Source organism: Pezoporus occidentalis, unplaced genomic scaffold, assembly GCF_034315485.1.
Source record: "Pezoporus occidentalis ecotype Australia unplaced genomic scaffold, CSIRO_AGI_Poc_V1 ctg133, whole genome shotgun sequence".
NCBI lineage: Eukaryota > Metazoa > Chordata > Aves > Psittaciformes > Psittacidae > Pezoporus > Pezoporus occidentalis.
Window position 1 is genome coordinate 45,953 of NW_026913136.1, and position 22,605 is coordinate 68,557.

The window sequence follows — 22,605 nt, forward strand, 5'->3', positions numbered from 1 at the left end:
AGAAACTGTCTAAGACTTGGGAGTTTTAGAAACCAGGTGTGCTTTATTGCAGCGCTGAGTGCACACGTGGATCATTTTACAAAGGTAAGTGCACCTAACGCCACTAGCAGCTACATATTTAGCATACTCATGCATATTTACAGCTTTTCCAGACAGTAATTACCTTACAAAGGTAAGTGCACCTAATGCCACTAGCAGCTACGTATTTAGCATACTCATGCATATTTACAGCTTTTCCAGACAGTAATTCACACATTCATGAGATTTCCAGGAGCTAATTATATCTGCATTCTAATTACACATTATGATTGTTGCCAATAGTCTTCCTCAGTGTGTTCACCAGTGCTCACCTGTTGCGTTCACGATGTTCACCAGCATACTCAGTGCTTGCCTATGCTCGCAATGTCCTAATAAGTGTGGTGTGATATGTCCCTGCTTTCATTTTGTCCCAGTCTGTTACCGGGAAGGCTAGCATCCTTAGTCTTATTTACTGCCTACTTAGTTGTTCCCAGTCCCGTGATGTTCCTTCCCGTCAGCCGGACATTCCTTGTTCCCTACACGCCAGCAAGTTAAGAGCAGTTTGCCGTATCCTACTACGTGACCTTACCGCCGTGCGCATTACTGTTAGCTTGAACCCACGATTTAACCCTACAGGTTAAAAGCCCGCTCTGCCCTCTGCAGGCCGCCGCCTCGTGACAGGCGCCCTCCACGGCCTGCACGCGCAGCTCGGCGGCCCTTCGGGGCGGGGCCCCGTAGCGACGGCGGCGGCGCACGCGCGCAGCCTCCAGCCCCCGCGGGGTTGGCGGCAGGTCTCGCGGCAGGTCTCGCGGCGTTTGGGCCTCCCGCGGGAGGGCGGGGCTGGCGCCCGCGCGCGCTTTTATAACGGGCGGCGGGAAGTGGCGGCGGTGTGTTGTCCGCTTGGTGGGCCGCGTTCCGATCTGTCTCGGTGGTGGGTGCTCCGTGAGGCGCTATGGGATGCAAGTGGGAGGAACGCCATCTCTGGTTGTACGTACTGGCCTTGGGGTTAGAGCGGAAGACTGTCGACGCCTCCCACTTGGTACTGGGACCGTAAGTGTGAGGGAGAAGCGGGCTGGGGAGGGAGGGGAATGGCGCCTTCGGTCCCTGAGCGAGGTCTTGGGTTTCAGCAGGCGGCGCCCAGCATGAGGAAGGAAGGTAAAGGAAGTGGGGAGGGAAGGGGCAGGCATCGCCTTGCAGCAGAGGTGCCTTTTGATGCAAAGTAGTACTTTGTAATCTTGAGCGGTCAGCAAAAAATGCTGTGTTAATTCGGTATGGTAGCTGCATCTGATGTGGCTCTTTATTTGTGTATTAGAAAGATGTTCAACATACCGAATAGCAGTGCGCTTCGCGTTATTGCCACCTTCTTGTTTGAAAAGCTGGATCCGGCTCGGGCAGCAATGATTCTCAGGTAAGTGAGTTTCGGGCTTGTGAGGTTGGTGCTATGCATGTAATCAAGAACGCGATTTATGCAGCTGCTGGGGTGTGTATGTGTGTGTGTGTGTGTGTGTGTCTGGAGGAATGCCGTGGAAGAAGAATATGCCGTCAGAATTTGTTTCCTTTTGATCACAGCTCTGCAATGTATCAGAAACCTTGCCTTAATTATAGGCATTTCTGAAAGTGTCTGTAACTTCGTGAGCTATAGATGCCACCTGTTGGTAAAAACTTTCATAGCCGCAAAGTAGTCTAACTTTCCCATTAATTTCCCTAACCAAGGAGGGAGTAACGCTTCCCATTTATGGATTGCTGCCAAGATTTTTAATGAGGCAAGAATCCCGTCTTCCTTAATGCCTTTCCTCATATAGCTGTGCCGTTTTAGCTAACACGTTAAACGAAGTGGCTGGAGAAAGACCAGGGATGTGAAAATTGTCAGTGTTCTCTTTTTTCCCCTCTTCCTTTCTCTTGAGTTAAAAAAAGGTGCAGACAAATCTGTCTCAGAAATAGACCATAATTACTGTATTATGGCAAGAAAGTGTTGTCATTTAACAAACTTTTAGCTATTCTTGTTGTAGGCTATATCTCCTCATTTTCTGACTCCTCCAGGAGGCATCACTGAGAAATCTTTGTCTTAGCCTTGTTCTTAAAATGGTTAATTAAGTAACTTAATATTTTACATGTCCTGAAATTGATTTTTTTGTTCTTCTTTTTCCCCATTCTTTTTAAATGGAAAGAAACTGTGTCTCTGCGGGTGCGTGTTTTACGAAGCAGTGTTTTATATGGCTGAAAGACATTGAAGTGAGTATTATGAAGGTGGAAATTGATGCTCTACTGCTTACTGTAAGCTCATTCCTTTTTTTGAAAGAATACATAGTGCTTTTAAATAAGAGTTTTAAAGAAGATTGTTTTACCAAAGAAGTTAGTTTTATTTCATATAGTCTTATTTCACATAGTTGCATCTTAGACTTGTTTGAGGAAAACAATGTGACATGGTGGAATTTAGATGAGAGAGACTTAATCCTGGGTCTTAAAACTGCTGTGGCTTTCTTCTGGATAATGGTATTAGAGTAGAGTAAATGGTAGAGTAAACAGAGTTCCACAGGGTTCCTCATGTCTGGGTGAGAATAATTTTCTTCAACTTGAGAGATGCTTGCCTTAGTTAACTCAGAAGGTGTTTATTGTTGTGAGGGTGGTTTCAGGTGCAGGAAATTTTTTTTTTACCATAAATCTTTCTTTATGGGGAAATGGGCTAAACTTTAACTTGAGCTTACTAACAGGAAAGAGGCAAACCAAAATTGATGGTTTCAGGTACCATTAGTTAATGTTATCTTATCATGCTGCCTTCATTTTAATGATAGGTGTAGAAATCAGGTCCTTCTATACTGGAACACTTTTATTTTTTAGTAATAATGCAAAAGATAAAAGCTAATAATGCAATATCTTTGAGTAAGCTAAAAGCAGAGCAAAGAACACTCATTAATGACTTCAGGAGAAAACAGGAAAGAAAACCTATTTTTTCAAAGGCAGGTATTACCAGTTGCGGGTGAGGAGGGCGGAGGTTTCTAACATTTACCTCTTGTGGATTCAGCAGTAGCAGTTGTTTTTCTCCTTAGTAGCAGTGCTGTGGTTTTGACTTTCAGCCTGGGAGCAATGCTGATAACACCGATGTTGCTCAGTAATGTTTACTCTGACCAAGGGCTTTCTGAGTCTCATGCTCTGCCAGGGAGGAGGGGAAGCCGGGAGGAAGCAGAGACAGGACACCTGACCCAAACTAACCAAAGGGGTACTCCATACCACAGCAGGTCATGCCCAGTATATAAGCTGGGGGCAGTTACCTGGAAGGGCTAGACCACTGCTCGGATCAGGCTGGGTGTCGGTCGGCAGGTGGTGAGCGGTTGTATTCTCTTCCCTTGTTATTTCCCATATCATTATTCACTTATTATCAGTGGCAGCAGCAGTGGTTTTGTGTTATACCTTAGTTGCTGGACTGTTCTTATCTCAACCTGTGGGAATTACATTCTTTCAATTCTCCTCCCCATTCCTCTGGGAGTGGGAGGAGAAAGGAGTGCGGGGAGTGAGTGAGCATGTTTCTGAGTTACCAGCTGGGCTTAAACCACAACATTACCCAACACTGATTTCAGTCTGTATGTTGAAACTGTTTCTCACATGCAGAACTTGGGATGATGGGTGGAACATTCAAAAAGTTTTAGTCTCTTCTGGCGAGAGTGGGTGTCAGCTATAGTGGCAAAATAGTTAAGGTTTGCATTAGCCTTGATAACAAGTAGGCTGCAATGTTTTGCTAAATGGCTGTTGTTTAGGCTTAATTTCTTAGGTCAAATTTATGTTTAAAAACCAATTTAATTTTTCTAGAAGAAACACAAAGGCTGTCTTCAACATGTTACAGCGTCTTCATTAATTTCTCCTGGAGGTTTTAAATTTATTCGTATGTTCTATTTGTTTGCAAAGCATGTACTGGTTGAGGACATGAAAAGGAATTCTGTAGGTAAGTTGTAATGAAACAATGAAAATGCTTCATTTGTAATGTTTGACAGTGAATTCATCAAGTCTTTAGTATATGCCAACAGTTTTAAGGTAGTTCTGAGTTGTCCAGTTCAGAATCTTTCATGGAGTTCTGTCTACTTGCTGTCAGCTACTGCTGATATAACAATGCAGATTGCTTTGCTTTCTGTTGCTTTATGGGTCTTGCTCCAAGGTTCGCCTGTGTAATGCTGTTCACCAGTCCCCACGCAAGCAGTGGTCTGTTCAGAAGTATTGGACTGTTATACTATTCTCATTCTCACAGCCTGAGTAATACTGAAGGATCAGAGCTGTTGACTGTTCTTGGAAATCTTGTGTTGTTTTATTACCTAAAGAATTGGGAAAGGGGGTGAGGGAATGAGGACGTATACAACAGAAAGAACTGGAAAAAAGGCAGTACACTGCATACTCTATTTCAGTCTAGTTAAAATGAGCATTTTGCTATGTTATTCTTCCATTTCAAACTAGGAAGATTAGAAAGTTGTCTGTTTGCTAAAACTGAATGATGTAATCCATCCTAACTTCCATTTAGGCACTGATAAACTTATTGCCAAAGCTGTAAAGTTGAGATGTAGGAATATGTACATGGCAAAGGCAAGATGCAGAGTTGCATACAATAAACTTCTGCAAATTTTTCTAAAGGAACACTTCATTATTCAAGAATATCAGAAAAAAGCATGGTAAGTGATATATTTTAAAAGGAGTGTTTTCATAAAGTCTGCCTTTTGTGTGTGTGTGGTTAAAAGGATCTGAGGAGGCTGCAGCTGCTTTACATCATGAGTTCTGTTGAGCTTTTCCCATTTTTTTTCCACTTTACCTCTAATTGACAGTTCTACTGTTTGTAGGGTCTTTTATGAAGTGTAATAGTCTAAACAAGTTGGTTTTGCAGTATAGGAGATGCTATATTTTGGAAGAGATGGTTACGTGGGCATTAAAAATGATCAAGTAATTCCACACGTATAGCACTATGATTGCGTAACATCTGAAGGGTCGTATCTTAGAATGTAACTGTTTCAGGGTGAAACATTTGGTCTTTGCTTGATCAGTACAGGACACATTTTATTGGCATAATCCTAAATTATTTCACTTTGCTTTATTTTTGTATATGTAAAACATTCCCAGTTAGAGGAATAAGTGGAACTTTCTGTGTGGGCAAAGCATTATGTCAGTGGAATTTACAGAATTTGGGTGGGATAGTTTACATGACTGGAGCACTTGGATGGACAGTTGCAAGCTGTTCATTAAATGGGAGGAAAGAAGAAAGAGTTGTACTGTAGGTAAAAGAGCAGTTTCAGTGTATGTATCATAGCTCCATACCAGAGGACTGGTCTGTTTCATTGCAATAGAATAAGTGACAGCTTAATTGCTTAATTTACAAATATCTTGGTGGATTTCCTGGCTGTCTTTCTGTGCAAAGTCACTGTGAGGAAGTCACGTGTGTTTTGTGTGTGCATTTTTTATTTGGTTTTGGGTTGTTTTGTGTGTGGTGGTGTTTTTGTTGTCCTGTTTTTTTTTTTTGTTTTAATGATTCCAAAACTGCTTCGGTGTGCAGACTTGGAAAAAATGTACATGATTAGATACTGCTTGTAAGTAATTCTGAGAATAGCAGATTAGAAATTTGGATTTTTAAATTTTTTTTTAGATCTGTGGTAACTTAACTTTTTTCTTAGGCTTTTAATTGAAGCCAAAAACCGGATAAATTCTGAATATGCAGTCCTCCAAATACAGTCTTGGAAGTAAGTGTTTTACATCGTGACCAAGTTGGCTTATATATAATCAATTTTTTACTCAATTTTATGAAATACGAGCTCTACTTTAATTGTATTCCATATGAATTTTTGTTTTGCGTGCGTGTATAGGATGAAACAAAATACTGAAAACAAAAATGACAAAACTGAGAGAATTCAAAAGGTGAGTATTTTTTCTGCTGTGGCAGCTTAGTGTATTTCTTATGTTTCTGTGGCATTTACTCTCAGATACTGTTAACTCCACTTGTTTATCTGTGATTATGCTAGCCCCTTCATCCGCCTTTATGCTGTTCTGATACTCTGTCATTATAGGTATTATGCCAAACATTCACACAGCATTTTTATTATTCTTGCCTGTTAAGGTCCGCAGCATGTGGATGCTTATAATGGGAACGCTTACGTCTCTGAAAAAACAAAAGGAAGTTGTGGATTCTATACTTGAAGATGGTGCCATTTTGGATGGAACTAAAATTGTTGTCAGCGTTCCACAGTTTTTGAGTCACAAACTTGAAAACTATGTGTACCAAGTAAGTAATTTTTGTCCTTGCTTGTCCTTTGTCACCAGGGTGTAATCCAGTACTTTTTTTAAAAAATCAAAACAAAAGAAACAAAAACTTAACAGGTGGTAAGAGGTTTGCTCAAGGGTATATAGAATGTCTAGTTGTTATGTAGAAGTTTGTTATGATTATGCTGCTGATTTGTATTAGTTATGTTTCAACCATGAACACTTTAACTATGTTGGTAAATTGTTGTTTTGTTTTTTTTTTGTTGTTGTTTAGAAATTAAAACTAGGTTGTCTACTTTAACTGTTGTTTTAACTAATGGTCTTCTGTTTCCAGTGTGTAGTATATGGCGATGTTTAGGCCTGCCATATCTTTTGGGGCAGTGGTTAAACAATACCTCATTAGTGAAGCTTTCTTAGTTCATATTGCTTTATAGGCTGTTTTTAAGCAGCTGATTCTAGAAAATAAAACCCGAGGCTTAAATCTAGAGTTTTTTGTTTTTTTTTTTTTTTTTTTGAAACATGAAACAATCAGGAACTGAATAAAAATTTCAAGTGTAACTTTGTGTCCCCTCTCTGACTACAGAAGACACAATTTTCTGATATTGATGCTGTTCACTAATTTTTTTCTTTTTTTTTTTCTTGCTATACTTCAAGCATTTTACGGGGAATGCATATGAAGCTAAAAGCCTCAATTTCGTAGCAGTTACCCAGTTATTAAATGAAGCCCTCAGGACATTGAGAGATGAACACTTTCAGTCTGAATCAGAAAAATGTCTTTCTGTACTTGAGAATAAGCGTATGTGCTACAAGAAATCACTACAGGGTTTGAAAGTGTTGAGGTAATTGTCTGGAAACTATCTGCTTCCTTGTTCTTTAGTCTACAGATCATGTCTTCCTACCTTGGAGTCTTTTCTAAAATAATACTGTTTGTAATGAAAACGTATTGGTTCAGTCTTCTTCCTTTGTCCCTGAGAAATTCACATTTTTCTTGATTAAATTCTGAGATTTTTCTCTAGTGTCGCTTTTTGCCCTTGCTTTGCTAATATTTTCAGCTTTGTTCCTCATGACCTCCTTTGCTAGGGTCATGGTTTTAAACCCAGCTGCTAACTATGTACCATGCACCTGAGCGGGATGGGGAGGAGAACTGGAACAATGAAAAACCCACAGGTTGGAAGAACAGTTCAATAATTGAAATAAAGTAAAATATAGTGATAATAGAAATAAGATCAGCAATAATAGAGAACAGCAAAAATGAAATGAAAATTCAGAAAACTCAGTTGATGCACAACACAATTGCTCTCCACCTGCCAGCTGATACCCAGACTGACCTGCTTTTCTGGGTAGCTCCCCCCAGTTTATATACTGGGCATGATGTGCTGTGGTATGGAATACCTGTTTAGCTAGTTTGGGTCAAGTGTTCTGTGTCTGTTTCCTCCTGGCTTCTTGTGCCCCTCCTCAGTGGTGGAGCATGAGAGACCAAAAAGTCCTTGATGGGGGTAAGTGCTACTGAGCAACAACTAGAATGTTGGTGTGTTACCAGCATTGTTCTCAGGCTAAAGCCAAAACACAGCACTGTTACCAGCTACTAGGAAGAAGATTAACTCTATCCCAGCTGAAACCAGGACAGATAATTGACCTGATTTTTATTTTATTTCTCATGTTAATCGGTTCTGGGATTTTAAAACTTTATCTGAAACTGGCTTAGGGAAAGTTCAGGTGTGTACCTCATAGTATGCATTTATTTTAATGTAGTTCTTCCAATTCAAGTGTAAGAAACGTGAAGGCTACCTAGCAGCTGCTTTTTAGCTTGTGAATTTCAGTTCTTAGTGGATGCACAAATGCATGGATGTATATCAGATTTTGCAGGATTAGGAAGGGTACATAATACTATCCATCTTTATGCAGAACTGTTACCTCCACCAACAGATGTCTTATGTTCATTTTCCATGCTCATATGTTACAGGCTAGAAATAGAGCAACAGCATCGTGTGTCAATTGAATCTATTTCTAGAGAACAGGAAAACTGGAAAGTGAAGTGGAAAAGCTTTCTTGGCCTATATCCTTTTTATTTCAGCTTAAATCAGGATCGAGTAAGTAGTCTTCATCAGAATCTGATAAATTGGAGAGAAAGAGTGAAGGTGAGAGGATGTATGTGTAAGCTGGTGTGTTTTTATTGCAAGACTTAAGCTTTATCTGCAAGGCTAGGGAATCAGATAACACAGTATAGCAGAAATTGCTTTATGAAGTAGTCTTTCTTAAGGAAGGTACATTTGACTTGATGACAGCTAGTATCTTCATATAAGATGGGGGATACAACCATCTTCTTAAAGCAGTAGATTAGCATAAGAGCAAGCTGATTTGGTTTTGGTTTTGTCCATGTCTATTTCCCTGTGGAAACTGAGCTTTCATGTGCTGTCAGTCTGAACAACTGCTGAGTTCCATTTTTCTCTTTTATAGTGATGGGCTTGATGTCAGAATGGAAATTATCTTTGTCATTTGCACTGATACAGGGATCTGAGATTCTACCCTTGCCTAGCTACCCAGCAGAAAGGAAAAGTTTCATGTTGAGTCTGAACTGGCTTGCAGAAAAGCTGTTGTAAATAGTTGTCTGTAAATTGCTATTGACATGCAGATTTTCTTGGACTGCTTGCGTAAATTTTTTTCTTTTGAAAGGAAAGTTGTGTAATTTTCCTTTCTTTTGAAAGGAGTTAACAGCTGTTCAGCACCATTCTTTTAGAGTTGCAGAGGAAGATCAAGGTTTTTGTCAGCATCTACTATCAATTTCAGGTCAGTGAATGGAAGTTTGTGTTTTTTTTTCCTTCACCCTGCTACTTTGTTAACTTTGTTAAAAGTTATGTGGTGTTGAAAAGACTCCCCACTGGTTTTGCAAGTATCTTTGATAGTCTTTGATAATGGATCTTTGCCACAGTTGCCTTAGATTTTTCAGCCTTGTTGTATCTCAAAGATGACAGAAGCACAGAATGGTTGAGCTTGGAAGGGACCACCAGGGGCACCTAGTCCAACACCTCTGCTCAAGCAGGAGCATCTAGAGCATGTAACTCGGATTTGTGTCCAGATGGCTCTTGAATAGCTCCAGGGAAGGAGACTCCACAGTCTATTTGGGCAACCTGTTCCAGCCTCGCAGTAAATAATTTCTTCATCATGTTTGGGTGAAATGTACTGTGGTTTGGTTTACACCTGTTGCTTCTAATCTTGTCATAAAGCACCACTGAGAAGAGCCTCGTCCTATACTCTTGATGCTCTCTCTCCATTCAGAGCTTACACACATTGATTAGATCCCCTCAGAGGCTTCTCTTCTCTAGGCTAAACAGGCCCAGCTTCTCAGTGTTCCCTCATCTGAGAGATTTTCCAGACCCTTAATCATTCTAGTAGCCCTTCACTGGACTTTCTCCAGGCATTCCACATCTCTCTTGTGCTTGGTGGCCCAGAACTGGACACAGTACTTTAGGTGAGGCCCTGCCAGGGCTGCATAGAGAGGGAGGACTACCTCACTTGACCTGCTTCAGATTCTCTGAAGCTTTTAGTATGGCAAAAAAACAACACTGGATCTGTTTGGTATTTTGTTCTCACACTAAGGATATTGAGACAGACTTCCACATGTAATGATTTGCTCTTGGATTCTAGAGAAAACATTTGACAGTAAAAGTTGCTTCAGGTTAGAAGAGGAATAAGAGAGAAAGAAGATTAAATCTTTTCCCATTGGTCAGCTGGGAAAAGAAACTAAAGGTGTCCTACCAGGAAAGCATCTTTCCCTGGTGCATTCTGAAATACTTGATTCCACAGTGACTGTGCTATTTGATCAGGACCTTACTTGATCTCTGTGTTGGTTGCTTTCGGTTATGAGGTTAATAATGATTAGAACTCCCTTTGATCAGACATGGATGTTGCCCATGTTAACTGGCTGATAAGATGACTGTATTTTACTGGGTAGTGCTTACTAACCAAGAGTTGACTGTCACTAGTGTAGATTTATAGATAACTAGAAGCTGAAAAGCAAGGGTGGAAAAGGAGGAAGACAGCTTGAATAGTCTGTGTTTGCAGTCCCTTTTAGGAAAAATGACATAGTAGATACATGTTGGAATGTCAAGATGCAAAGCAGTAGGGAGATGGCGAAAACGCTGCTCCAGTAGTCTAGGGGTATGTAAGTATAAGGCTAGAAGCTGCAAAGGAAAAGGCTATAGAATTGCAGGTGGGAGGTAGTTTGCCTTAAATCTCAAAGATTAAAGCACTGTGCAGTAATGCTGTGAGCTTCTGGTAATACTGGAAAGCTTGAGACAAGTTTTTGTCTGTGGCATTTTCTCCACTTTGTGGTTAAGATGCGTGATCTGAGAATCCAGCCACTAGGAAAACTTTCTTCTGGTTAATATGGTACATTTAAAAAAAAAAGTTAACATTGCAAACTCCAAATAAACTTAGATTTCTGAGGTGGTGTTGAGGTGAATACAAAAAGAAGTGTGATTTATGTTTACAGAAGCTGCAATTTAGGGTTAGTAGAGAATGCTGAGGTTAAACTTTGGGTGTTTATCCAAATGATGTACCAAAATAAATACTTATTGTTTGAGAGAGTCCTGAGCTGAGAGGTATGTATACCTCTGATAATATGCAAAACATTTCCTTACAGTGTGCCTTGCTTTGCCTGGGCACTTGGGCTGATGCAGCATTGATCAGAGGGATGAGTATGTCCACACATTTATTTATTAAAAAATGCAGATGAAGATAGTGGAGAAAACATGGGTGGAATTTGCTTTTGTGGAATTGATGTGCCGCACAACTGAAGCAAATGCAGAGAGGAGGGGGGTAATGTGTGGCTGGGGTTGTAGTTTGGAGGAGGGTGGAACATATATTTGGGAACAACACAAGTAAATACAGGCTGCTAGTGTTGTCTGTGGCTTCAGGTGGTACCTGAGCAGAAGAATTGATTGCTCTGTCCTGCTTACGTACTAATAATACTCAGAAAGCCTATCCTGTGACTAGTCTACAGAAGTGGTCTGAGTCACTTGTTGCCTGGGAAGCCTGAGTGGAAAGAAGTGGAAGCAATAATAAAACTGTTGGCTTGCTTTTCTAGATGTTTTGGACCCTATTACTGAAGAAAGTTGTGAGGAAGATGATGGGGCATTAGAAACTGTGATGGATAAATCAACACCACCACGGTATGATGTTAATGAGATAACTGGTAAAAAAGCAGTGGGGAAAAAAAATAGAACTTATTGGAGTTGCATATATTGCATCTCTTGATCCTTAGCGGAATATTGCAGTACTCCCACATGATTTAGGAAGATAGTCCAAAAGTAACTGCCACTTGCTGCAGCTGGTGACTGATTGATCAGCTGGTTGCTACTGAATAGCATGTGCAGCGGCAAAGTTGCAAGGTTTTTATCCCTCTTTTTGACTGCGTTCTTTCAAGCTTTAAGAGACAGGTGGAGAAAACAGACTTTGGTTTCTGAGGCTGGGCTGAAGTACGCAGTATGTTCAGTATAGCCTGAGAATAAAAGAGGAGACATTCACAGATGAGCCCTCTTTTTGTGGTTAAAACCCCCTCCAAAACCACAACTCACTAAGTCTTCTAAAATTGCTTTGTGCTGTAGCTTCTCTTACTGCAGTTCCAGTAAAAGACAGAATACAGAACAATGGTGTTCTAGAAAGCTTTGGCCTATTGGCATTTAACTGAACTGTGGAAAGTTTCGTAACCTTCTGAATAACACATATTCCAAACACATAGTCAACTTTCAAGTATGACTGTATGTCATACTTGAAAGTTGTCTAATAGGGGACAAAGGGAGTTGGCAAAAGAAGGTTGTACTGTTCTTAAGACATCAGTACATGTAGTTGGATGGAAGTCCCAAAGGTTGTCCAACTAGTTAAAAATTAAAGCCTGGATTTCTCTTAGTGACTTCATACAGCATAAATTTTTTTGTTGGCTTGTGATTCTAAAGATAGATAACAGCAAATATTAATGTTTTAAGGTGCCTTATTCCTAGCAAGCGGGGACTGCATCTTACATTTTAGTCATCTATGCTATTAGCACTATACTCATCAGAAGTTAGAAGACTGAAGTTTTTTTATAGCCAGGTGATTGTTAAATATCAGTAAGTTCACATAAGAACATATCTGTGGGTGCCAAAGGGGATTCAGAGGAAGCGTATTTAGGGAAAACAGGGAAATGAACTTGAAGTCTGCAGAAGACTTTGTAGTTATGTTTTTCAGTTATGTTGGAGAATATAGAGGACTTGTTTATAAAATGTATTACAAAATGTGTTTGCTTTTTTTGTTTTTTAATCAAGGGAAAAACTTTATTAAAAACTTGATTAATAACTTTGGGAGGCTGATACACAGCTAGGGCTAAATCTGCTCTAATTGTCACATGCTCTCCCTATAGTAAAATTGCCTTCTGATGACCGGGACGAATTGAGGGGAATCGTAACGGACAGATACGGGGCACATAAGATGTAATGGCCTTCTACTAAGACTTGCATGCCACTTGCTTTATCTGTCTCTAAAATACTTTCCCCCCCTCCCCCCCCCCCCCCCCCCCCCCCGAAGTTTCTCTTCAGTGGCTTTGGAGGTGTCAAAAGCATCTGAACACAGAGACTTGTTAACTGAACAGGTAATTCTTCAGTGACTTCCTGCCTGTCAGAGAAGTTAAACTTAAGATATTTACTTTTTACATTGAATGAAACCTGGAGTTAATATTTCAGGGAGAGGGCTGTAATTTTTTCTGGTTTGGGGGGGGGGGGGGGGGGGGAATGTGTGTGTGTGTGTGTGTGTTTTGTTTTGTATTTTTTTTCCTGTAGTGTTTTTGCACATCTTGAGTCAGTCCTGGAAAACTCTAAAAGCTGTTGGGGACTTCATCAAGCTTTAGGAAAGGACAGTAGGAAGTTGACTTCAAATACAACATTTGGTGTGTCACCGATTCTCTGCTTGTTTGCTTGTCTTTTTGGTGTGAGCAGTGGTCAGAATTTGATGTTTAAGTTGTGTGTGACCTTAAGGGTTATAAGGTGCCTAAAAGCAACTTGGTTGTATAGTTGTCTGTTGCACAATTGTTCAGTGTAGCATAGAATCATAGAATAGTTAGGGTTGGAAAGGACCTTAAGATCATCTAGTTCCAAACCCCCTGCCATGGGCAGGGACACCTCACACTAAATGATGTCACCCAAGGCTCTGTCCAAACTGGCCTTGAACACCGCCAGGGATGGAGCATTCACAACTTCCTGGGCAGCTCATTCCAGTGCCTCACCACCCTTACAGTAAAGAACTTCTTTGCCTTGGTCTTCAATGGCAGATGCTCTGACCACACCACCCAAGTCTTGCAAGGCAGACGCAGGGACTGTGAGAATGAAGACCCTAGGCCCACTGTAGGAGAGGATCTGGTTTGAGACCATCTTAAAAACCTGAATGTGCACAAGTCCAGGGGACCTGATGAAATGTATCCTTGGGTCCTCAAGGAGCTGGCAAATGAAGTCGCTAAGCTACTATCCATCATACATGAAAAATCATGGCAGTCAGGTGAAGTTCCCGATGACTGGAAAAAGGGAAATATAACCCCCATTTTCAAGAAGGGGAAATTGGATGACCCAGGGAATTACAGACCAGTCAGTCTCACCTCTGTGCCAGGCAAAACCTTGGAGCAGATTCTCCTGTAATGCTAAGCTCCACCAGCAGACCTGGCCTCCCAAACTGAGTCCTATGTTCTACATACCTAAAGCCCTGACTACAGCACCACTGTTCTAACCATTTATTAACCTTACCATCCTCCTAGCCTTTTTAAGGTCCTCCCCCTTTATCCTGGAGAATGTTCGAGGTAGTTGCAGGTGTGTCATCTGTGCTCTGTGCAACACTGTCCTAGCCACTACTTGCGTCCTACTTTAAATACAATTCTAAAAGTATTTGTTTAGTTAGAATTGAAGACTGAAATATTTTATTGACTAAACACTGAGGCTATGGCTGTTCAGAATTTGCACAGTAGTTTTCTCTTTATTCTGTTATTCTGACACTTAAGATTTGACAATTCTTGTGTATTTCTCTAGGACTTGCATATTAAAACTTGGGAGGTGGAAAAAAAGCCTGTGTCTCAAGACATGTTAAGAAACGGAAAGGATGAGTCTTCCATTTCAGAAACGGTTGAGAATGCAGGTTATCCCGTCAAAAGCCCTCTTGAGAAAGCCAGAGATGAACTGGCAGAAGTGGTTAGGAACAGTCTTTTTATTTTTATTCCCCCCCCGTTGTTAAATAAATGGTCATTAAGTTCAGAGAACCAATTACTAATTATAACGTGCCTTTTGTAATTTGCATATGTCAAAAGTTACTTTTTTCTGCTAGATGGTAATCGACATCACTAACTTTTAGGGGTGACTACCCAATTATGTACACCCTGAAAGCATGGAGCTTGTGCAGTTATCATATTTTCAAGTCATGATGAAATGAATAGAACTTTCAGTTCTATCATGGTATGATTTATGTAACTTTTAATACTTAAACCTAGATGGTGAGGGTACTTAGAATTGAGTTCTGATTTCAGTCCGCTATCTTAATTTTGTGTTTGTAGGACACCGTGGTCATTGTGAGTCAGAAGATTCAAAAAAGAAGAAGAGTCGGGAGATTCAAAACTCTTCTGATCATTTAGACAGTGGATTTATTTTGAGCCGTAACTGACAGAAATAAAGAGGTGGTGATTTTGCTTTCTCAGGATCTAGATGATCTATGATTCTATGATTTCCCTTTTCTAAAATCCTACAGGTTGCAGAAGCAGTGGTGTCTGAGTCGACTCTGACTGGTGAGAGAAAAGGAATGGCATTAGAAGATCTTACTATCTCATTGTCTTTTGACCCATTTATAACAAGAAGACAAATTCCCCGAACTCCAGAAAATCTGTATAAGTTGGAAACTGACTGTATACTACCCACTGTTGAAGAATGTGGTAAGTTCATTGAGTTTGTACATGTCACAGAAGATAACTATTTCAGTGAAGCTGCAACCCTTACAGGCTTCCCCTGTAACACAACATAGTAGGCCTAATGAAATTATGGCATTAAGGTATACTCAATTGTTTCACAAAATTACAGTATTTGCATTTTAATTACACATGTGCTTCCCTGCTGGGTGGTGGTTGAGGGGTCTCTGGTGGCCATCGATAGTCTTCCTCACTGTGTCTGCTGATTGACCTCTTTGCTTGCACTTGTGCAAAAGCCTTTTGTGAATTACTTAACAATTATGTCCACAGTTTAGGTCAGTTTGCTCCAATTTGTTCATTAGCATGAAGAACCAGCCCCATCTTGCTCTCAACAGAGGAGTCCCAATTTACAGCTTACAATTAATAGAGTGGTTTGAATTTACAATTTAGCATTTCAGCTTACAATTCCCCTCTTTTGAGGCTTAGAGGATACACATTTATCCTTATAAGCCTCTGTTGTGGTTTAAGCCCAGCTGGTAATTCAGAACCACGCAGCCGCTCGCTCACTCCTCCCTTTTTCCTCCCCCTGCTCCCGCAGGGATGGGGAGGAAAATTGAAAGAATGTAACTCCCACAGGTTGAGATAAGAACAGTCCAGTAACTAAGGTATAACACAAAACCACTGCTCCTACCACCAATAATAATAAGGGAAATAACAAGGGAAGAGAATACAACTGCTCACCACCTGCTGGCTGATAACCCAGCCTGACCTGAGTAGCTCTCAAGCTCTTCTGGGTAACTGCCCCCAGTTTATATACTGGGCATGAAGTGCTGTGGTATGGAATACCTCTTTGGCTAGTTTGGGTCAGGTGTCCTGTCTCTGCTTCCTCCCGGCTTCCCCTTCTCCCTGGCAGAGCATAAGACTCAGAAAGTCCTTGGTCAGAGTAACCATTACTGAGCAGCAACTAAAAACATCGGTGTTATCAGTGCTGTTCCCAGGCCGAAAGTCAAAACCACAGCACTGCAGCAGCTACTAAGAAGGAGAAAAATGACTGCTGCTGCTCAACCCAGGACAACAGTACTGCACCAGTTATTAAGGAGAAAAGTAACTGTTACAGCTGTACCCAGGACAGTGTCCACCCCTTACTTCATGCCATTTACATCATGCTCAGGCCCCACAGTTTTTTCAACATGCCGTTACTTTTTGTCTTTCGGAGAGATACATACATGCACACACACAGACAGATATCATTCTGTCATGGTTTAAACCCAGTCAGGTAGCTTGTTCACTCACTCCCAGTGAGTGGTGCCGAGCTGACAATAATCGAGGTCCGTGTCCGTCTCCCCCCCCCGCCTCCCCGCACCGGGGCTCTCCCCTTCCCCGCTCCCGGAGGAACGGGGAGGAGGATCGAGAGAGTGCAACTCCTACGGGTTGAGAAAAAAACAGTCCAGCAACAAATCACCACCGCTACTATCAGCTACAACAATGATAAGGGAAAATAACAAGGGAAGAGAATACGATACCACCGGCCAAGAAAAACGAGCTCCACCCATAAGCCCCTGTCCTTCCGGGTAACTCCCAGTTACCCCTCACCCCGGGCATGACGTGCTGTGGTATGGAATACCTCCCCGGCCAGCCCGGGTCAGGCGCCCCGTCTCTGCTTCCCCACAGCCTCCCCTCCTCCCTGGCAGAGCATGAGCCTCACAGAGTCCTTGGTCAGGGTAAACATCACTTAGCAACAACCGAGAACATCGGCTTCACCAACACTGTTCTCAAACTGGAAGTCAAAACACAGCACTGCACCAGTTAACACAAAGGAAAAACATGACTGCTACTGCGGAACCCAGGACACATTCCTTAGTCTGTAGACCATCCCTATAAAGTTTGCTAAGTTCATGTTGGGCTTTACCTGTTGTAACAGTCTTTCAGGACAGGAGAGGCTGTAGTGTTGGATTCTTGCTTGCTGGTGACATGACTGAATGTGTCTGGTCTCATCGGAGTGTATTCTTTGGGGTGATGACTGAATAGAAGTCAGGTTCAATCGCTGGTGACCTCAGGACAGTACTGGGAGACTCCCACTGTTGCTGCTGGCTTTTCCTGTGACTTTATTCTGTGCTGATGATCATGACAGCACATGTTTTCTTTTCAAAGCCCAGGGTGGCAGAGATGGGCATTTAGATGCTATAGAAGTGTTATATAGCAGGCAACAGCATATAATTAAGTTCATTGGCTGTTTTCACCCAAAATTAAATCCCTTTGACATACACACTGGACTTCCCTGTCTTCCTGCATTACCCACCAAGTATATCCAGGTCCCTCAGCAAAAACAATCCCAAGGGTGGGTTTGCCTTTACCTGAAGCAGGAATAACTCAGACTGTCTTCCTCAGCAAACTCTTTATGTGCACCACAGGAACTTTATCCTCTTCTACAGTATGTAAAAGTTCTGAGTGCGCTGGGCCAGCCCTGTTGCCACATCCTCTGGTGTTGACCCACCAGGTGCCTTTTGGTAAATGTGTATCCCAATGTTCGAAAGTCCCACCACCCGTTGCTCTCAGTGTAGTTTTTAACAGCCCACTGTACCAGAGGCTGGTGCATGGTAGGGGATGTGATATACTCACTCAATGCCATGCTCTTTGGCCCAAGTATCTGTAAGGTTGTTCCGGAAATGAGTCCCATTGTCTGACTCAATTCTGTCTGGGGTGCTGTGTCACCACAAGATTTGTTTCTCAAAGCCCAGGATAGTGTTCTGGGCAGTGGTGTGGGGCACAGCATATGTTTCCAGCCATCCGGTATTGCTTCCACCATGGTAAGCACATGGCGCTTGCCTTGGTGGGTCGGTGGGAGTGTGAAGTAGTCAATCTGCCAGGCCTCCGATATTTGTACTTCAGCCATTGTCCTCCATACCAGAGAGGCTTTAACCACTTGGCTTGCTTAATTGCAGCACGTTTCACACTCATGAATAACCTGGACAGCAGTGTACTTTGGCTGGTTTGGGTCAGGTGTCCTGTCTCCGTTTCCTCCCAGCTTCTTGTGCCCCTTCTTACAGGCAGAGCGTTAAGAATGAAAAGTCCTTGATCAGGGTAGACGCTACTGAGGAACAACTAAAACATTGGTGTGTTATCAGTGTTTTTCTCAGAGTAAAGCCAAAACATAGCACTGCACCAGCTACTAGTAAGAAAAAAATAAATTACTGTTACAGCTGAAACCAGGATAGAATCAATTTTTTCCTTGATTTGTTCTATTTAGTTACAGAAGTCAGAAGATCATGGAGAAAAGCTATTAAGACTGAGGACTCATCAGACATAAAGCTGAACCTACCTGAGGTAACAATAGAAGAAGCTCCAGTGGATGCTTACATCTGTAAGAAGATGGGAGACTCTAGATTTGAGTGCTTTGACTCTGCATCTTCTGTACCTGACTTTGATCCTGCCTTGTCAGAAAGCAAGTCCCAGTTAAGATCTACAGAATTTAGACCTCAAAAGCAGATGAGGATAAGTCATATTGAATCTCCAATTTCAGAATCATCTGGAATACAAGAAAGTGAGAGAAGTGAAGCACAGGAGTTAAAAGATACTGTTTTGAACAACAGTTCTGTAGATGATCTAGAAGAGCATACTTCTCAATATGTAAAGAGCATCATGAATACTACAGGCGTATGTTCAGAAAACACTTGTGGAACAAATGTTCTACCATCAGAGTGTTTTCAGGGTTCCTTAATGAGTGGGATGCTGTACTGGAATGTATCTTCATTGTTAAATTCTGTCAGTGATGAAACTGCCTGCTTGGGGATATTGGGTGAGACATTTGAAGGATGTCTTGAAGGAGTACTTAGTAACACAGATGCCAACCAGTCTTCAAGCTTTGAGTCTTATTTTGATGTAATAGACAGCCCAGTAACAGGTGGCTCAAAAAATGAGGAAGGTATTGAAAGAGCAAAGCTACATGTGCAGTCCAACCTACATGAAGCACTGGAAAAGACGCCATCTACGAGTGAAAAGGAGCTGCATCAACTACTTAGTGGAGGTGAATCTGTAAGCTCTGTATCATCCCCAAGTCTTGCACCAGAAAAAAGAGATGAATTTTCCAGTCCTCAAGAACTCTTCTTTTTGGATGAAGAGTTTACCAAGATGCCAACACCAAAATCCCTTAATGAAATAAAATCTTCTCTGTCATCTTTGCTGGTATCCTTTCGACATCTGGAGGAAATGGCATCAATGGTACTCGAAATCCCATTAGACTTAAAACATAAATTGAAAGGTAAGTATCCATGTGCTTTAGCAATAAGATTTTGTCCCTTCTGTTACTGGGTATACTATCACAAATAACCTGCTCTAGCTAAACCTTGCTGTGCAAGTATATGTACAGATTATTTTTATGCTTATTCCTTATGGAAAGTGAGACATAAAAGCAAAGGAAACATGCTTCCTTTACCTATATCACCATCTTGCAAGTAGGAGAAAAGGTGCTTGTCTGACTCTTGAGGTAATTTGCAGCTGTTAAAAAAAAAAGCCTTAAGGTGCATTAGCAGTGGAGCAATCTGAAGTTCAATTTTGAGAATTCACAAAATTAGTTTGAAGTAGTGCCTTTACTCTGAACAGATGTGGTTATTTAGAAATATGTTGTAGGTCATTGGATTTTTTTATGCATTCAGTCAGGAGTTCATTGTAATACTATTACTATACTTTTCATAATGAAATATACTCCATTCCAGAGGGCCCCCCTGCTCCCTCACCCCATTTCCAATGGAAATGTCAACTTTTCTTTAACCAGTTTAAAGTTAAGCAGTAGTTCAGTGTTTAGTTACACGTGAGGTCAGTTTCTGAAATGCAGTAATAAATATGAGGTAGTAATGGTTCTACAAAAGACTTTGACCAAAACAGCTGGTATTTAATGGAGTACTAGGAATTTAACATAATAAGCTAGGAGTAGTGAGATTTATACTTCGTGCAAAGTATTGCTTCAGTTTAGGTTGTGGCGGTACTGATAGCAGATGATCTCCTTTGCTTTGAACAGTTATCTGAATTGGAAGTAATGTTTCATACATGTTTTTTAATAGGTGTCAAACAAATGTGAAGCAGCATTTCTGTAAATTAATGAATAGTACCAAGTTCTGAGTGATAACTAATACAATTTTTCTTACAGATAAAGATGATTTGGATGAGAAGCCAGCCATGAAGGAACCATTGTCAAGATAGAATTATGGTTAAGGAGAAACATAATTGTGTTACTATGGTTGTGGATCACTTGAGAGTGTAACGTCTTCTCTAAGCACTACCTGGATGGAGAAGTTGCACTCCTGTTTTCAGCAGTCTGTATTCCAAACTTTTTTAAGCATATTAGTTGACTGCCCTGGTTCCTTTAATATGTCATCCATTGCAGCATTCTATGTAAAGCCCATCTTTTAAATGCAGAACTGTTCTTATATGAGTAGGTGGCATAATCCTAGAAAATGGAAAGGCAAAGTGTCACGTGAAATTTTGTCTTTATCTTTCCTTATTTCTACCTCCTCTCAAAACCTACCTGTCCTCCCCTTCCTCCGTCCCTTAAAACTAGCCTGAGTTTATTGGTTCCATGACAGTGAAATTGGCATAGTTGGCAAGGTGTGAATAGAGGGATCAATACAGAGGCACAGATGTGCCCCTACACTGAACAAAGAAGTGGTTTGGCGCACCGGTGCTATTAGGGAGAACTGAACAATTCTGGGGAGATGGTGGAGCACGAGGTCAGTTTTTGAAATGCCTCAATAAAAAAGAGCTAATAATGGTTTTACAGAATCTTTTCACTAAAATAGTTGGTATTTAATGGAGTACTAGGAATTTAATGCAGCGAGCTAGTCTGAACCCCGTCAGGGGCATGGCCTTGGTACAGGCACAGAACTGTTTGTTTTTTTGGTTTTTTTTTTTTTTTTTTTTTTTTTTTTTTTTTTTTTTTTTTTTTTTTTGGTTTTTTTTTTTTTTTGGAAGACCAGGAAGGGATGATTTGGAGAAGCAGGTGGAGATAGTTTAAAAGAACTGAAAAGAGAAAGTGAAGGCATTCACTAGAACAAAGAATTGAAATCTACTGCCAGAAGCAAACACACGCACCTTGTCTTGGTCAAATTCAGAAGCTGAGTGTAGTCCCAGACGTGGAGGACTAGGATGGAAATGTCTGGGCACATTCTGAGGAGAGTAGTTCTGAAGAGGTGGGGCAGTTGGAGTAAAGCTCTTACTGAGACCGAAAGGCAGAGGAAGGGGGGTAACCCAAAACCACAGTCAGCACTATTCCCTGGATAGGACCTGGGCACAGTGAATTGCAATACAGTTTTGGCATAAGCTGGGCAAACAGCAGCAGATTGTGAAGTCTCTGGTGAGAGGGGAAATAAGGTACTGTTAGGCGCTGAAGAAGCGAGCAAGTTTTGGGGTCCAGAGTGGCTCGTTGTGACGGGACACAGACGGCAGGGGGAGCGGGGAGGCAGCCTCTCCCAAAGGCAGAAGGAGCTGTGGGAGCGAGTGCGGGGGCTGCTGCAGCCAGGCAGTGAAGATTGGGCTGCAAGGAGTCCCGGTGGCCGCTTCCCGGTGGCCGCTTCCCGCCGGTAGAGCCACGCCGCCTCAGGCGCCTCCTCGCAGCATTCCCAGACCCCGAAAGCGCTCGTTCGGTGCCTTGGGAGGAATTCTGGCAGCGACCGGCACCCGCGGCGGCACCCGCGCTCGTCTCGTGACAATGAAGTCACCATCGGCCGCGCTCCTGGAGGTCTCGAACCGTCCCCGAGCCGCCGGGCAGGACAGGCCGGGGCCTTGGTCAGGAACGTGCCTCGGCCGGAAGCACTCCAGCGCGGGTGCCCGAGCTGGGTTGCGGGTCAGAGCGCTTCGGCCGCGGCCGGCAGACGGCGGCAGTGGCGGGGGAAGGACCTGAGGGGGGTGAGGACCAGAAGCCGCGGTGGGGGGACTCGGGTCGGCGGTGAGCTCCTGCCTCAGCAGCTGGCAGGGAGCTCTGTGCTCATATCCCCGGGTGCAGAGCGAGCACGTGCGGCGGTTCAATGGTGCGGGGCCCAGATGGGGTTAAATGAGCAACCGGCAGAGGATGACGGAGTTGAACCGTCAGAAGGAGAGCTGTGGGTAGCGTGGTGTAACCGATGCAGCAGCAAAACTGCCCCTGGCTCGAGCTCAGCCCCGGCTGCTGGGGAAAGTGTGTTCACAGCTGTAGCACTGCCCACCTGCACAAGGAGAATCCACTGGGACTTGATGTGCTGCAGTCAACGATGGACCTGCCCCATGGCAGGGTGCAGGGAGGCAGAAACCACTTGTGAGGCTTTTGCAGGCTGCCTCCGGTTGCCACAGTCTGAAGCAACCGAACAAGAGTTGGGCAAGTGGCTAGAGCCCTTTGAAAACTACTGAATAAAACTGGGCTGATCTTCCCCCCCTTCAAATGCCCCAGTCCTTGACAAGAGGTTAAATTCTGTGGGGCTTTGGGGGTA

At 42.3% G+C, this 22,605-nt stretch overlaps 1 protein-coding gene and 1 non-coding gene across 2 annotated transcripts; both read left to right on the forward strand.

Moving 5' to 3' along the window:
* Nucleotides 1-970: 970 nt before the first annotated feature.
* On the forward strand, nt 971-20,465 carry HAUS6 (HAUS augmin like complex subunit 6). Its single transcript, XM_062609001.1, has 18 exons — nt 971-1,068; nt 1,331-1,426; nt 2,187-2,250; nt 3,823-3,955; nt 4,523-4,670; nt 5,661-5,726; nt 5,850-5,901; nt 6,101-6,265; nt 6,898-7,082; nt 8,207-8,333; nt 8,949-9,030; nt 11,330-11,414; nt 12,805-12,868; nt 14,289-14,447; nt 14,998-15,131; nt 15,549-15,550; nt 18,399-19,409; nt 20,295-20,465. Exons 1-18 carry the CDS (start codon nt 971-973, stop codon nt 20,345-20,347), a joined length of 2,724 nt encoding a protein of 907 aa, XP_062464985.1. The 3' UTR covers nt 20,348-20,465.
* Nucleotides 12,580-12,709, forward strand: LOC134158770 (small Cajal body-specific RNA 8). The gene has a single exon (XR_009962899.1). It is a non-coding gene; the product is annotated as a small Cajal body-specific RNA 8 (non-coding RNA).
* Nucleotides 20,466-22,605: the final 2,140 nt, after the last annotated feature.